Genomic DNA, 17,870 nt, shown 5'->3' with positions numbered 1-17,870 from the left:
TTTAATTTCCCTTTCTTATTGTTTTAGTTGTTATATATATTATTAAGGAGAATTGTTTTTATTACACCAAATCGAATCATCTTCTTTTATTATTAATTAGATGAAGTATAAAATTTAAATGAATTAGATTTATTTTATATCTCATTTTAAAGAGGAGAGAAAATTTTTTACGAAATTATTTCTCTAAAAAATTTAAGACAATAAAAAAAGCACATAAATAATTATATATTTAGCACACCTCTTTATATAAGAGTTTCTTTTTTAATTTGAATGAATTTTTACCCGTACAATTTTTTTCTTTTTATTTGTCGTATGTTAAAATTTTTTTGAATTTTAAATCATTAAATCTTAAAAACTTTGATATCATGTCATGAAATTACATATCCTAAAATTTTAAGTTAACAAAAAACATATAAATGATTATATTTGTAATAAAAAAATACTAAATTTAAAAGAAAGATCAAAAAAATTAAATTGTTCATGAAAATTATACATATCATGACAAAAAAATTTACTTTTTGTATAAATTTATTTAATGAATGGAATCTTCTAAACATATTGAATAAATTTTTTGCTTGTATTAATAATTCTGTCAACAATATAATCTTTCATGAATAATTTTAGCACTACGCATTTTTTCCTTCTACATAGCTTAAACTTAATTCTGGCAAGCAATGCCACTGCCATCTTTATATAAACGTATCTCCCTCTCTTCATTGCTAAGTTTCTCACAATCACTCTTTCTCTCTCTCCCCCCACACACATAGACACACTCTCTAGTCTGTCTCTTACTATGGCCATGAGTGTTGAGAATCAAGACCCTAATGACATAGGATTCTTTTGGGATAACCAACCATGGGATGTCTCAAATTTTGATAACTTAGGTCAAAGAGAAACGAAAGAGAACCTACATATAGAAATGCCTCCTCTGCCACCAGCTCCTATCAACCACCTCACACAGGGAGAAATAGAGAAGAAAAATGAAGAATTCACGACGCCGGTTACAAACAACAAGAAGCGACGCCGAGCTGACGAAGATGGCAAGAGGCCTATGAAGAATGATGGTAATGATCATGATCTCCATATATGGACAGAGAGAGAACGAAGGAAGAAAATGAGGGACATGTTTGCTAATCTTCATGCTATGCTTCCTCAACTTCCTCCTAAGGTAAAATAATTATTCAACTTCAATTTTTCCTATCAGATTGATTAATTTAAAAAATAATAAAAATAAAATAGTAAACAAATTTTGCATGTTCTAATTAAGATAAAAAAATTTATACCATTTTAAGCTTTTAACATATCAATTTTGGTAGATTATTATTCTCTCACTTTCTTGTGTAGTTTTTTATGTAACAGTGAATATGTTAAACCATGCATGAATAATATCTACCTAAATTTTTGTTTTACTCTCAAAACATATAAAATTTTCATCTCTTTTGTTTGTGAATGCTTTTCCATCAAGCTTCTCATGGTTATCTTTCCTTCGGCTAAATTTAGATCGACATGTATATGCCTCTTTATTTTTCTATATATATATATAGTGTGTATTTAATTTCTCTTTCTCTTTTTCTTTTTATTTTTAATTAATCTATATATTTCTTCTCTCCCATTAAGTTTAGCTTTGTCATGTATCAGCTGGATCTGTATCTTTTTCCAAAATGGACAATTAGGAATGTAGAAAGGACAGAAATCCTTCTGCCATCTTTCCATGTATTCTTCTTCCTTTATTAATTAGAGGGGAATTAAAAATTAACTGAAAAGCTGATTTTTTTTTCTAAAAGAATTAAATATTATTGAAATTTTGAATAAAAATAAATATTTGATGATTTTTGGATAATAATTAAAATCAACATAACACAGTCATAAAATTTTCACATATAAAAGTTGTTCTACAATAAAAGGGTGTGTTTCTTTCGGTTTTTTCTGACAAAAATTATTATTATTATTATTATTATTATTATTATTATGGGAGTTACTTAGATAAAAGATGTTTAAATTTTTTTAAAGATATTTTTTAATAATTAAAATTTAACATATGTAATCGATTAAATCGTATTATTTCTGTCATAATTAGATCGGACAAACCGCTTTAACAAAAAATTCGATTAATCAAATTTTAAATCAGTCTAAATTAATATTTTTTTTAATAAAAAATAACTTTAATATCATTATAATAGAAAATGGTTAAAACATTCTTATTTTATATATATATATATATATATATATATATATATATATATATATATATATATTTTGAAAACTTTAAATCTTAATCTCATGATAGCATTGAGAGAAAAGAAGTGTTAGGATTTAGGGTTTTCAATATATATATATATATATATATATATATATATATATATATATATATATATATATATATATATATATATAAGAGTGGTTTGTCATTTTCTATAATATGAGTATTGTAGTTTTTTTTATAAAAAATATTAATTTAAATCGGTTCAAAATTTAGTTCGTCGATTATTTCGCCAAATCAATTTGTCTGATCTAATTTTGACAAAAATAACAAGATTTAATCAATTATATGTATTGAATTTTAATTACTAAAAAATATATTTAAAAAAAGACATTCTTTATCTAAGTGGCTCCCTATTTTATTTGCATATTTGTCTAAATTTAAAATAATTTTTTTTAATATTTTTTTGAAAAATCTAGATAAAACAATTTCTTAGTAAAATTAAGGTATAATACACATTTTGTTCTTAAATTTTTGAAAGGTTTAAAAATAGTAATAATAATAAAAATGAATACAATAAATAAATACTTTTTTGCTTGTGTAATATACTCTATTTCCTTAAATGAACCTATAAAAAGAGGTTAAATAATTATACGATAAAACCATTTATTTTTTAACACCATTAAATATTATCAATCAGATTTGAAATTTAATCCAATTGAAAGATTTTTCTGACTTTATTACCATCTTTAAGATTTTCAATGATCCCTATAAGGTAATTTTAGGGTTGTGTTATCTATATAAAACACGAACAATGTGAATTTACCAGCGTTTCACTTATTATACGAATTCTAAAATCAATTTTCTACGGAACTAATTTTTCTTTAATCAACAACAAATTAACAAAGTAGAGGATAAACAAAAATTAAGAATTGAATTGTCATTATAGAAAATGAACTGTTTAGAAAATTTAATTTCAATTTTTTTACAAAATATAATCCATAATTCAAAAAATATTTATATTTTTATTTGTTAAAATATTCTGTGTGTTTCGTTTTAAAACATACATATATGTAAAAAAAAAGTATATGTGTTTATTTTGAAATAATTGCCTATTTGTATTAAATTTATGGTGAAAACTCAGATACAGTCGACTTCACGTGAAGTTGATAGTTGAGAGTCATTAGATAAAAATTTAGTCAAATAGTCAAATTATCTAACGACTCTCAACTATCAACTTCACCTGAAACCGACTGCACTTGAGTTTCTACCTAAATTTATTTGTATATTTATAAAGTCGATGTATTAAAATGTTTGTACATTTTGCTCTATTTATGATCCTATTGTAAACAATTTGTTTTCGCACATGGCTAAATTTGGTTTTGAATGATTCTGATTTTGATGGATTTGCACGTCCTTGCAGGCAGACAAGTCATCCATTGTGGATGAAGCAGTGAGGCACATCAAAACTCTGCAACAAACGGTTGAGAATCTCGAGAAAAAAAAGCGACAGAGGATTCAATCTCTCTCTGTCTCTGTGTCACCAATTGTGTGCGAATCTGCTGTGACCGACCCTCAGTGGAACCCTTACGACTCATCATCCTTGTCAAGAGATAATAATGCATTAACTATAACCGCCACTCAACATGCTTCGAATCCATCTTTTGTTTCTGCTGCTGTTGCAAATAATTCACCGTTTTTTAAGACTTGGGCTTCACAGAATGTGGTACTGAACATGTGTGGAGAGGAAGCACAGTTCAGCATATGTGCAGAGAAGAAGCCTAGTCTCTTCACCACCATTGCTTTTGTGCTCCAGAAGCATAAGGTTGACGTCATTTCTGCTAGTATCTTGTGCAACCATAATGTCAATAGATACATGGTCCTTACTCATGTAAGTTCCCAATTCCATCTCTACACTTTATATACATTAGCATTTCTTTAATAAATAATCATGGTCAAGATATATAAATAGTTTGATCATGTGGTATCAGATTTTACATAACTAAGGTCTAAAATTTTATGTTCAATTTTTGTTATTCTAAAAGACAAAATTTTAGCATCACACTAACAAAAAGGACATATGCGATTTTGGACATTAAACCCCCAAAATTATTTTTACTTGAGAAAACATATTAGATATATAATCAATTATGTCTTTTTAGTATTTACTTATTCATTTAAAATTTTAGGATAAGTGATTTTATACTAATAATAAATTAAATCTAAGTTAAACGGTTGTCAAGATATCCTTAATCAGCATAGTGCATATATATATATAATAAATATAAGTATTGTTTTAAACATATAATTATTTATGTTCTTCTCTTATAAGTTTAATCTTTTAGAATAAATGATATCATAATATACTTTTAAAATTACTATAATAAAAAGTCAAGAGTTTGATTTTACAGACAAAAAAAAGGTTTAACATAAAACAAATAAAAAAAAGACTTATATAAAATTTATACAAATTTAAAAAAAAATCTTAAGAAAACGTATTAAAAATAGAATTATTTATGTGTTTTTTTTAATAAACATACATTTTTAGAATAAGTAATTTCATAATAGATTGCAAATCTAAACTTTACTCAATTGGGATGTCCATGATGTTACAGGCAAGTAGGGCTTTACTTCAATTTGCAGACGCAAATACAGTGGAGGAAACTTTCAAGCGTGCAGCTGAGGAGATTATGATGTGGCTCGGCTAAAGCTTTTGATGATTAAAGAACTTATCTAGTTGTTGTTCTGTTTAATTTGAATTTTTTTTTCCCTAAAAAGTTATGTCATCTTATTAGCTTTACGGCCAAACTTGGATGGTTAGAGCAAAGAGATGTGCATATAATATATAACAAATGCTTATCTTTATGGTTTATTTAGTCTTGTTTCAAATGGTTTTCGCTCTCCAATATCAAATTTGGTCCTGACTCCATGGTGGATCATTTAACCATATTATTATTAATATTATGTAGAATTTCATTCTGTTTCCATAATGCATGTGTTATTTTTGGGTGCTTATTAGAAATTAAAGGAGACAGCAGGTGAAAGATATGGGATCACAAATTGTTGTGTATATGGTATGAGAAGATGACAAAATCTTATATTTGTGTAGTGGTTTCAAGGCACGATGAGATCGCTTTCTTTAGAGAGATATTTGTCCCCACACTTAGTTGCTATAGGGTTGATGACAATACTCTCCCAGGATACAATGAAACCTAAGAATTTCTTAATTAGCAATAGTAAGAAATTCTCAACTCTCTTGAACAAAGAAAATCTCTTAATAGTAGTGTAAATTGTACGCTTAGTACTGCGTCTCTGAAATAGTGGACAAGGACTTATTTATACATATTGCACGTAGCAATTATGACTAGTTACGTATACAAATGGTTGTGTCATTTCTATTGCCAATAGATACAATGTTTTGAACATATACAACTCTTAAAGAGTTGTGTCCCTTTAGCCAATAGACACAATGTTTTGAACATACACAATCCTTAAAAGGTTGTGTCCCTTCAACCAAATGGTACAAAACGGTTAGTAACCGTTTATTAATATTAATAATATTAATAATAATATTAATAATATTAATAATATTATTTAATCAAATTTGTAAATACCCTTCACAAATTAATTTCTATTACAACTCTTTGAGGCCCAACTTATTGCTCCACCACCTATGGTGAAAATCCACCCTGAAGTGGATTTGTTATCACTAAGATTTGTAATCCAACTTGCGTCGGAATAACCTTCTAAAACTGCGGGATAATCACTATAATGTAATCCCAAGTTTATGGTTTTCTTGAGATAACCAAGAACTCTTATTATAGCTTTCCAATGTTGATTGCTAGGCTTTCCTGTAAACCTTGATAGTTTGCACACAGCAAATGCTATATCAGGTCTAGTACAATGCATTGCATACATTAAACTTCCTATAGCACTAGCATATTCTAATTGTGCTATAGGTCTTCCCATGTTTCCTTCTAATTTAAGATTAGGATCATACGGCGTATTGGATTCTTTAATTGTGAGATGATTAAACTTTTCCAATACCTTTTTAATATAATGAGATTGACTTAAAGTAAAGCCAACTTCATTCTTATGCACCTTTATGCCTAATATTGTATCAACTTCATTCAAATCATTCATCTTGAATTTAGAAGTTAGATACTCCTTCGTTATACAAATTCCTTCTAAATTTGTTCCGATGATTAACATATCATCAATATATAAACAAATGATTACTCCATAATCTTTAGTAAATTTTGAGTAAATACATTTATTCGCACTATTATGTGAGAAGCCATTTGATAACACCACTGAATCAAACTTCTCATACCATTGTTTAGGCGCTTGTTTTAGCCCAAGACTTAATTAATTTGAAAACTTTCTTTTTATTTTCGGGTAGCACATAGCTTTTCGGTTGCTCCATATATATTTCTTGTGAAACATTAGTATCATTTTGGGGATATTCTAAATTAGAAGTTGAATAATTGATAAATTTATTTTCAATAAATTCTATCTCTCTTGATTCAACAACTACATTAGACACTAAGTCTAATATAATATTTATATGCTTTAGAATTTTAAGCATATCCTATAAAAGTGCCTTTTATGCCTCTTGGCCCCAATGTAGTTCTCTTTTGATAAGGAACTCAATAAAAGGCTAAACACCCCCACACTTTAAGATAATATAAATTAGGTTTCCTTTCTTTCCAAATTTCATAAGGAGAAACCTTTCTATGTCTTGATGATATCCTATTATGGATATGACATGATGTCAATAATGTTTCACCCCACAAATTGTAAGGCAATTTTGCATTTAGTAACATTGAATTACCATATCCACTAAGGTACGGTTTTCCTTTCCGCCAAACCATTTTTGTTGCGGAGTATATGGAGCAGAAGATTCATGCACAATACCATGTAATTCACAAAAGTGATCAAATTTATTAGAAAAATATTCTTCACCTTATAATGATTCAAGGATCACCACTTGTAGATCACGAAGTCTACTTACAAGGATTTGTAATTCATGAATTTGATCAATAATATCATTTATAATAAATTCAAAATATTTCATCATAGTAAACTTATCTGTTCCTTGTCGTTTAGTATTGTACTTTTCTTCCAAATATTTCCAAATCTCCAATGGTGATTGAATTAACATATGACATCGACATACAATAGTATCTGCATCATGTTTCTTCTTCAATTCAACAATCTTTTCTTCCTCTTCCATTGTGGAACTTCCAGCAGCATTGGCAATTGGTGGAGTTTTTCGGTCAATCACATATGCAAGATTGAGAACCGAAAGAAGGAACATCATCTTGTCTTTCCAATGGTTGAAGTTTATTCTATCAAAGCGATCTAACTTGACAAACTCTTGATTCATGACCTTGAACGTGGTGTTTTGATCTTGTGCCATCTTCAAATAATATCTCTCTAAAATTGTTGTGTATATGGTATGAGAAGATGACAAAATCTTATATTTGTGTAGTGGTTTCAAGGCACGATGAGATCGCTTTCTTTAGAGAGATATTTGTCCCCACACTTAGTTGCTATAGGGTTGATGACAATACTCTCCCAGGATACAATGAAACCTAAGAATTTCTTAATTAGCAATAGTAAGAAATTCTCAACTCTTTTGAACAAAGAAAATCTCTTAATAGTAGTGTAAATTGTACGCTTAGTACTGCGTCTCTGAAATAGTGGACAAGGACTTATTTATACATATTGCACGTAGCAATTATGACTAGTTACGTATACAAATGGTTGTGTCATTTCTATTGCCAATAGATACAATGTTTTGAACATATACAACTCTTAAAGAGTTGTGTCCCTTTAGCCAATAGACACAATGTTTTGAACATACACAATCCTTAAAAGGTTGTGTCCCTTCAACCAAATGGTACAAAACGGTTAGTAACCGTTTATTAATATTAATAATATTAATAATAATATTAATAATATTAATAATATTATTTAATCAAATTTGTAAATACCCTTCACAAATTACTTTTTGAGAAAAGTTAAAGGGTATAAAATTTATTATATTTATCAGTAATTTTAGCTATCAGTTTAATTTTTTTTAATTTAATTATCTAAAAAATTTCTATTAACTTTTTAGTATTATTCTTATTATTTTTTAATATGTCAAAAAGTGTTAATTTTAAATTTAAACGACAGTATGATTTAAATCTATGAATATCCAATTTTTTACCTTAATTTTGTTAGGATGGATTAAAGTCTGAATTGAAGCATAGATTGAGCGTTGTTTTATTTTATTCTTTTATTTTCAGGAAGAATTTTTTTATTAATTTACAAAATTTCAGAATTTGTTATTAAGGCAATTCACCTTACTACCATTTAGTTAAATCATAAAAAACATTGGTCGATCTTTACCTTTAATTTAAACCATTTTATCATTAAAAATTTTTCTTATAATAACATCTTCATTGGAATAATTATAAGTGTATAATATTTAAAAATATTTTAAAATATTTGAATTTGAGTATTTTTTTTTGTAAAATTCTTTTGTTTTTTAAGAAAAGATGATTTTAGTTCAGAGGTTGAGTCAATTGATCAATGAAAGCTTTTATATTTATATAATTAAGAAGATACATAACAACAATAAAAACATATAAGAAGATAATAATGATAATGATGAAGGAAGAGTAAAAAAAAAATGAGATAAAATCAAATAAGAAATAAAAAAAAAATGAAGAAAAAGAAGAAAAAAAATTTTGTAAAAGAGAAGGTAAAATAGAGCACATTAATATACATAACTTGGTCGGACTTGATTATATAGAAAGGGAAAGTATGAGAAGTTAATGGAATACTTGTATAATATATACAATGAAAGTTTATAGAGTATTAGAGATATAATCATTAATATTACCTTATTTTATCAGTTGAAGATTTTGGGATGAGTGGTATCATGATATAGTATTAAAGTGCTATATTCGAAAGGTCAAAAATTTGATCTTTGGTGAACCTCAAAATTAATTTAATTTTTTGAGGAGATGTTTATTATCTCTAGTACTTAGAATGATTATTCTAGATAGTATGAAAGATGTTCATTTTGTAACTCAATAACCCATTATACATATTATATAAATAGTCCATTGTCTCCCTAGTGGAATCCATATAAAAAATTGGTCGCCCAACATTTTCGATTTGAATACAAGTGTAAATCAATTTTGATTATATTACTGTTAGCACAAAAATTCGACGCCTTATAAGTTTTGACTACACCAATCAAAACGTCGAGTATGCATGGTTTGAGTCGAAAAATGATTGGAGTCAAATTTTGTTAATAAAACGTGGAGTAATTACTAAGATCATGGTAAATAAAGAACGTAGGGGTAAATGCTTGGTGACCAAGGTAAAGAAGAAAACGTGGAAGATCTAGTTTGGAAAGCGAAGTCTAACATGATCAAGGCAAGGTCCTGACGTGGGTGTGAAAGTCTGAAAAAAAAAGGGTAATTAAATCGGGAGAAAGAGAGAAGCATTTACCAACTCAATATTATTATCTATAAATAGAGAAGTTTAAAAGAGTTACAGGACTTCAAATTACACTGATGCCCAAAAAATTTATGAAATGCAAGTGCATCTGAGAGTGTCTTAAGTCTATTTTCAATTTATTTATTGTTTTATTTTTCTTTAGTTCTATTTTCTTTCAATTTCTCTTATTTATTTATTTAGTATTTTCTCATTCATCTTTATATTCCACTTGTTATAAATATTTATATTATTCGTTACAATTTATATTTCATATTTTACAAATAATTTTTGACATCCTCAATAATTTTTTGACATCCACTTGTTATCTGCTCTACAAATTGAGATTTTTTATACAAACTTAAATCAACACTTGTCGAGTTTAACAAAAATCAAACAAAACAATTACTTATAAAACATGCTTACAAATATAAATATATAATCATTCATATTTTATTACTAATATACGAATCATGATTGACCGACGATAATTAGCTTTATACATCTACATTCATAATAATTTTAGTGAAAGAAAATTAGCATGGTATTTGGCACACAGTAAATTTGTATGAAAAATCATTATTCATAAAAAAATTATCATGCATTACAATTGTAATAATGTCTTAATTACAAATTAATACACAATTTAGTTTGATGACTTTACATTTAATGTTTTTAAATTATTTCTACGTAGGTTCTTTTTGCAAAGTAGGACCCCACCTGATAAGTCCAACCTAATGACAAAAGAAGTATCTACTGTATACGGTGATCTCATATCTTTTTCTTATTTAGATGCAAAGAGACAACAATTTCTTTTTAAAATTAAGGTAAAATATGCATTTTGTTCAATATTTTTAAGTATTATTTATTTATTAATTAATAAATTTTGATATTATTTGTTTTATAAATTATTTAAATATTTGTTTTATAATTTGATAATTTATTTCATATATATCAATCATAATTATAGGAATCAAATTAATAATAGATCCAATCAGAGTATTGATTCACTAGATTATTAGTTCAACTATTAAATTATTTGTTAAACTAATCAATCTGATTATAATTTGATAATAATATAAAATTATATTTGATTCTTTTCATAATAAATAATTTTTTTATTTCAATAATTTATTAAGTACTTTATACCTATTATGTACCTCAAATATTTATTAAAACATATTATATAATCATTAAATAATATATGTTATCATTAATAAAGAGTTTTTTTTGTCTATTTTATAATTTTGAAATAGTTAAAAAAATTTAATATTTATTTTTACATTTATCTATAATTTAAAAAATATGGATAATTTGATATAAAGAGAGAGTATAAAACTAAAATTAAAATAAGTTAAATAAATATAAAACAATTTAATTGAAGTTGTTATATAATATATAAATTGATTAACAAATACAATAAAAAATGCAACATAACCTGGTGCAAAGTGTAACACCCTCACTATCAGAAGTCACGCTTTTAGCTGCGCTACTCTGATAGCAAGAAGTATTACGACTACTTTACATACTAAATACTAAAATAGGAGCCTGTAACTCGACATTGTATCGCTGATTTCTTTCAAAACCGGAAATTAATACCTTATTTTAAGAAAAATACAAGCAGATATAAATTCATATACAAAACTCCTTACATAATAACTCATAATATAATATACTTATAAAACATACAATTCCTATCCCTCTTACAAATTTATAATAACAAAGACGAGGAAAGAAAATAAACTAATTAATACAACAGCATATAAACCAAACGCAGTAGAACTCTTCTTAATACTTCTTCATCTGGCTCTTGAAAAGGTAAAGCTGTAGGGGGTGAGAACCAAACCACACGGTCTCACCACGGAGTTTCAAAGTTGTCATAAGAAAATATTTAATAAGAAAACTATTTTCAAACTCAGTGATTATCGTTGCCTTATGAATCTTTTAAAAAAACCAATAGGTAATTGTTCAAAACCTTTTCGAAGAAACAATGTTTAATCTTTCAGAAATCCAAAACTTTTCCTTTCTTATAAGAAAATCCCAATAAAAAACCAACCACGCAATCAAACAACACAATCATTAATTCAGCATCAAAGTTCATTCTCAAATGTAGCACGTCAGGAGAAACACAGGCAAGACAGAGAAGGAAAGCACAAGTAGGTAGCAGTTACAGCAAGTAGTTCAAGTAGCGGTTAAAAACAGTTTAGCAATTAGGCAAACCAAAACAAGTTCAAATCCAAGCAAAGCATACAAAAAAAAAGGTCTATGGTCACGGTGAAAAACCGTGACCATAGCTAGTGAAAAAGGTGACCATAGGTCTATGGTCACGGTTTTTGACCTATGGTCACGGTTTTTCCGCCGTGGCCTATTCTCTCGTGGCCATAGGTCTATGGTCACGGTTTTTTTATCTATGGTCACGGTTTCTATGGTCACGGTTGTTATGTTCAAATTCGGGCACTTTAGGCCACGTTTTTTTACCGTGACCATAGGTTAATCTATGGTCACGCAATAAAACCGTGACCATAGCCTCTATGATCACTCCACCCAAAACCGTGACCATAGCTATATCTATGGTCACGGTTTTGGCCGTGACAATAGCCTCTATGGTCACCCCTTCCCAAAACCGTGACCATAGCCTTATCTATGGTCACGGTTTTGGCCGTGACCATAGCCTCTATGGTCACTCCACCAAAAACCGTGACCATAGCCTCTATAGTCACCCCTTCCCAAAACCGTGACCATAGCCTTATCTATGGTCACGGTTTTGGCCGTGACCATAGCCTCTATGGTCACTCCACCTAAAACCGTGACCGTAGCCATATCTATAGTCACGGTTTTGACCGTGACCACAGCCTCTATGGTCACCCCTTCCCAAAACCGTGACTATAGCCTTATCTATGGTCACCCTACCTAGAAACCGTGACCATAGCCTTATCTATGGTCACAGTTTTAGCCGTGACCATAGCCCCTATAGTCACCCCTCCTTAAACCGTGACCATATCCTTATCAAAAACCGTGACCATAGCATCTATGGTCACCCCACCTTAAAATCGTGACCATAACCTTATCTATAGTCACTGTTTTCACCATGGCCATAGCTTATCTATAGTCACCCCTCCTTAAAACCGTGGCCATAACTTATCTATGGTAACCTGTTTTTTTGTATGAATTTTTTTTAAAGCATAATCACATTCCAAAATGATGATAGTCACAAAATAAATCTAAGAATGAGAATTCAATAAATGTGAATCATAAAAGTTTCATTAAAAAGTAGATATCCATTACAACACTAATCAAAATAGGGTGTAATTTATCCATTACATGTATTATCAGATAAAGTCTCTTATCAAAATGTAAAGAACACATCAACAAATCAAGAAATAAAGAAATAAAGAAGTTAGAACAGAACAAAAATGTTTTTGATGATGCATGCAGTGTAGTTGAGTAATGAATATGGAGCACAAGTTAAGTAAGTCAATCAATATGAAAATTTCAACCACTAAATAACATGGAGCATTTGCATGTGGTTTTGAGCCATTTGGTAACGATTATATGTTTTTAATCTATCTTTGAGTGGAACTTCAAGTCCCCTGTTGAAGTCGCTTAAAATTGAAAAAAATCCAGCACAAAGAAACAACCACAACCAAAATAGAAGCTTAAAAAACAAGGTAATACCGAAATACTATTATTACCTTCCAACCCATCAAATAAATCAATTAATCAACACCAGCGAAATAGAAAAACCAGATTGAGTGTGAAATCAATAGACAAAGTAAATTTTAAAATAATAATGATGCTGATTGCTATATATTACTAAGTACTAATTAAATGCCGATTGCTACCCCTTCACCTTCATGTATTATTATTGCTTTATCTATTTTTCTATACCTTCTGAAGAGAAACAATGGTAGGTTATGCATCTTACTTCGTAATTAGTTTCTTACCCTTCTATTCAATACGTACTCATGGAGCCAATTAACCAATAAAATCAACAATAAAATTAACATCAACAACAATCAGTCACTATTAATTTAACTACTAATTTTGACAGTGCTTACTTCCATATCTTTTGACACATGGTTCGATCCCAGTGAAGGAGGAATACTTCGCCTCGCATCATTTGGTGCACTACTTGCATCAGGCGGAGATTGTTGGACAGCTTCTATCATTACTTGCACTTGTTCCGCACTCATATCAGGATTAACTTGTTGCAACATCATTTTGATCAAAATAATTAAGTTCAGAAAGGGAATACCAAATAATGCCCAATTTTAAGTTCCTATATTAATGTACATTTTTTTTGCACTTATTAAGTTAACTTTTTGTATTAACATGGGTTCGCATATAAAATAGGCAGAATAATTTCCATTAGTGTCCCATAATCTTGATATATACATAATATAGAGTAGCAATGCTAAGTGCTAACTAATAATGCAGTGTAATAATGGGGCATAAGGTTGAGCTTTAAATTACCGAATCAATGTTGTAAAACTGACGAGTTCAAAAAGGGACAGATTAGACTTTAGAAACCAAAAACATCGTCAATTTGTGGAGGTAAAGACTCATGAAATAGACCTGTGAATAAGAATTTTCTATACATGATTTAAAAATTTTTGTATACAACAGCATAATAAATAATCAACTCTAAATTAATTCAAACCACCAGTTAATTATTAAAGTTCTTTCATCGCCTTGTATAATGAGCTATTTTTCAAGCAACTTTGAAGACAATTAATTATTAACAGCATCGATAAAGTGTCAAAAAAAAAAAAACTAGTACAGAAAATGCATTATTCATGCACCACTAATAGAGTATAAAATCTTATGCACATGGGATTTGTTCTCCTCACATATAGATAAAGATCATTATCACATTCAGATAGGCATATGATTTCAGCAAAAGTCAAGCAGGACCATAATTAATTAATAATTAGTTACTTAAAATAAAATAAAATAAAACAAAATGAAACTATTAATTTAACAAGGTATGTACCTTAACAGGATAATGACAAAGTAGTGGAAGTTTGGCAATATCACCACTTTGTACATAGTATAACTCGTTATGATGACAAGTGTTAACACTGCACATACATAACGTATATATAATATATAAGCAACTATTTTGGTTTATACATTTGAGTTGTTAAGAATAATTATAAAAAGGATATTTAAAGAACTTATAAATGCCAAAAGGATAAATAAAAAAATAAAAATTAAAAAATAAATGGTTGACAGGTTTGGTTGAACAGACAAGCTAATTAGCTAACCATATTCAATAAGATCTGATCAGATTGAGTAAAATTTAACCGGACATAATTTTTTTGGAAAAAATTTGTGTATTTATGACAAATAAATGGATTAATCTATTTTGATGGGACGAGTAGTAGTTAAGTTGTTAGTTAGAATGATTCTTATTTGGATATAAAAGAAAAGAATTAGGGTAGTAGTAGGGAAAGAGACCACGGGCAAAGTGTGTGTGGCACTAGCAGCCGCAAGTTTAGGGTAATCAAAGAATGGTAGGTGTAAAATTGACAAAGAACCGATACTGGGTTTTGAGGTATGGCAAAAGCATTCCCAACGAACAGGGTCTCATTGTTTCCTCCATGGTTTGATCCCATTCATTCATTCTTTATACCATATGTTAACTTGTCCTGTTTTACTGATTGATTCTTCTCATCGCACGAAAACGGTACGCGCCCTGAATTCCAATTGGTTATCGAGGGAATTCAACAAGCACACGTAGGGGCATAGCTTAAAATAATACTCCAAAATGGCATCATAAATAATAGAAACAATATCAAACTCAAAACCTACGAAATCTATGGCACATGACTCCACTTTTTCTTTCCCATCAAAAGGGCGTGAGAAACGCACTGAAAAGAAGAAAATACCAAAATCCAACACATGTTTCAGTGAACCAAAAAGAAGAAGTGGAGGCTACTAACCTTCGACGGACGGCAACCGGCGAGACAAGGCGATATGCGAGATGAAGGCAAGCGGCAACCGGACGGCGTGCTACTCCAAACCATGAACAGCGAAGCCGACGAAGATGAAGACGACGTGCTGAGTTTTCTAGGTTTTGCAAAACAGGGAAGGGGAAGAAGCGATGGCGCCGCGGAGTTTGGGACGGCGGTGGCGCTGAAGAGCTTGGGACGGTGGCAGCAACAAGGGGCTAGGGTTTTCAAGTTTCGATTTCCATCAGTCACAGTTTTATGAATTGGGGGAAGAAAGAAGAGGGCCGCGGGGGTTTTCAATTTCCTTCAATTCGGTTCTCATGCATTTCAAATAAACAAGAAACGGCGTCGTCTATGCTTTTTCCCTAATTATTAATCCACAAAACTTAATAATCTATTATTTAATGGTTAAATTTTTAGTGTAAAAAATTAATTTTTTTATTATTAAGTTTTAAATTATTTTTAATTTAAATTTATTAAAAGTATTCAACCTAATTTTTTATTTATAAAATTAGATTTCAAATTTTAATATTTAAAAGTAAATCATGTATAATTATTAGTTTTTAATCATTAAATTTTTTAAAAAGAAAAAATATTTAAATTAATAAGCAATACAGAAAAATCTTAATTAATTAAAACTCAAATGATTAAAAATTGTAATTGTAGACCCCTTTAGGTCACCTCCTAAAACTGTGATCATAGACCATTTTAAGTCACCACCCAAAACCGTGATCATAGACCCTTTTAGGCCACCTTTTCGAAAAACCGAGACCATAAACTCTTTTTGGTCACTGTAAAAAACTGTGACCATAGACCCCTTTAGGTCACCCTCAAAAACCGTGACCATAAACCCTTTTAGGTCACCTTTCTGAAAAACCGTGACTATAGACCCTTTTTGGTCACTGTAAAAAACCGTGACCATAGACACCTTTAGGTCACCCCCAAAACCGTGACCATAGACCCTTTTAGGCCACTCCCAAAACTGTGACCATAAGCCCCTTTAAGTCACCCCCCCAAAACCGTGACCATAGACTCTTTTAGGTCACCCTTTTTTGAAAAATAGTGACCATAGACCCTTTTTGGTCACTGTAAAAAACCGTGACCATAGACACCTTCAGGTCACCCCCAAAACCGTGACCATAGACCCTTTTAGGCCACCCCCAATACCGTGACCATAGACCCCTTTAGGTCACCCCCCAAAACCGTGACCATAGACCTTTTTAGGTCACCCTTTTTTGAAAAACCGTGTCCATAGCCCCTTTTTGGTCACTGTAAAAAACCGTGACCATAGACCCTTTTAGGCCACTCCCAAAACTGTGATCATAGACCCTTTTAGGCCACCCCCGAAAACGGTGACCATAGACCCTTTTAGGTCACCCTTTTTTGAAAAACCGTGACCATAGACCCTTTTTGGTTACTATAAAAAACCGTGACCATAGACCCTTTTAGGTCACCCCTCAAAACCGTGACCATAGACCCTTTTAGGCCACCCTTTTTTAAAAAACCGTGACCATAGGTACTCTATGGTCACCCTTTCCAAAAAAACCATGACTATAGCTTTTTTTTTGGTCACCCTGAAAAACCGTGGCCATAGAGGGTCTATGGTCACGGTTTTTTACCGTGACCAAAAAAACCGTGACCATAGACCCAAAATGTTGTAGTGCGCAAACGCAGTAGAACTCTTCTTAATGCTTCTTCATCTGGTTCTTGAAAAGGTAAAGCTGTAGGGGGTGAGAACCAAACCACACGGTCTCACCACAGAGTTTCAAAGTTGTCATAAGAAAATATTTAATAAGAAAACTATTTTCAAACTCAGTGATTATCATTGCCTTATGAATCTTTTAAAAAAATCAATAGGTAATTGTTCAAAACCTTTTCGAAGAAACAATGTTTAATCTTTCAGAAATCCAAAACTTTTCCTTTCTTATAAGAAAATCCCAATAAAAAACCAACCACGCAATCAAACAACACAATCATTAATTCAGCATCAAAGTTCATTCTCAAATGTAGCACGCCAGGAGAAACACAGGCAAGACAGAGAAGGAAAGCACAAGTAGGTAGCAGTTACAGCAAGTAGTTCAAGTAACAGTTAAAAACAGTTAGCAATTAGGCAAACCAAAACAAGTTCAAACCCAAGCAAAGCATACAAATGCATATAATGCATGCCTTTCCTATGGCTGATGAGGCCCATCTGTCGGTTATCCAGCCAACCTGACAAG

At 30.0% G+C, this 17,870-nt stretch overlaps 1 protein-coding gene and 1 long non-coding RNA gene across 2 annotated transcripts; one reads left to right on the top strand and one right to left on the bottom strand.

Moving 5' to 3' along the window:
* Window positions 1-658: 658 nt before the first annotated feature.
* Window positions 659-5,083, top strand: LOC112718248 (transcription factor bHLH95). The gene is made up of 3 exons (XM_025770083.3): window positions 659-1,168; window positions 3,624-4,091; window positions 4,816-5,083. Exons 1-3 carry the CDS (start codon window positions 794-796, stop codon window positions 4,906-4,908), a joined length of 936 nt encoding a protein of 311 aa, XP_025625868.1. The 5' UTR covers window positions 659-793; the 3' UTR covers window positions 4,909-5,083.
* A 6,262-nt stretch (window positions 5,084-11,345) lies between these two features.
* Window positions 11,346-16,018, bottom strand: LOC112715628 (uncharacterized). The gene is made up of 3 exons (XR_003159874.2): window positions 15,643-16,018; window positions 14,691-14,778; window positions 11,346-13,901 (listed from the first exon to the last, which is right to left on the bottom strand). It is a non-coding gene; the product is annotated as an uncharacterized lncRNA (long non-coding RNA).
* Window positions 16,019-17,870: the final 1,852 nt, after the last annotated feature.

This window comes from Arachis hypogaea, chromosome 10 (assembly GCF_003086295.3).
Source record: "Arachis hypogaea cultivar Tifrunner chromosome 10, arahy.Tifrunner.gnm2.J5K5, whole genome shotgun sequence".
Taxonomy (NCBI): Eukaryota; Viridiplantae; Streptophyta; class Magnoliopsida; order Fabales; family Fabaceae; genus Arachis; species Arachis hypogaea.
This window is presented reverse-complemented; position numbering and strand designations above follow the sequence as displayed.

Coding starts and splice junctions, on each gene's coding strand:
- LOC112718248 (XM_025770083.3), top strand. CDS start 794: ATGGCCATGAGTGTTGAGAATCAAGACCCTAATGACATAGGATTCTTT. Junction 1,169..3,623: donor TTCCTCAACTTCCTCCTAAG/GTAAAATAATTA, acceptor ACGTCCTTGCAG/GCAGACAAGTCATCCATTGT. Junction 4,092..4,815: donor GATACATGGTCCTTACTCAT/GTAAGTTCCCAA, acceptor ATGATGTTACAG/GCAAGTAGGGCTTTACTTCA.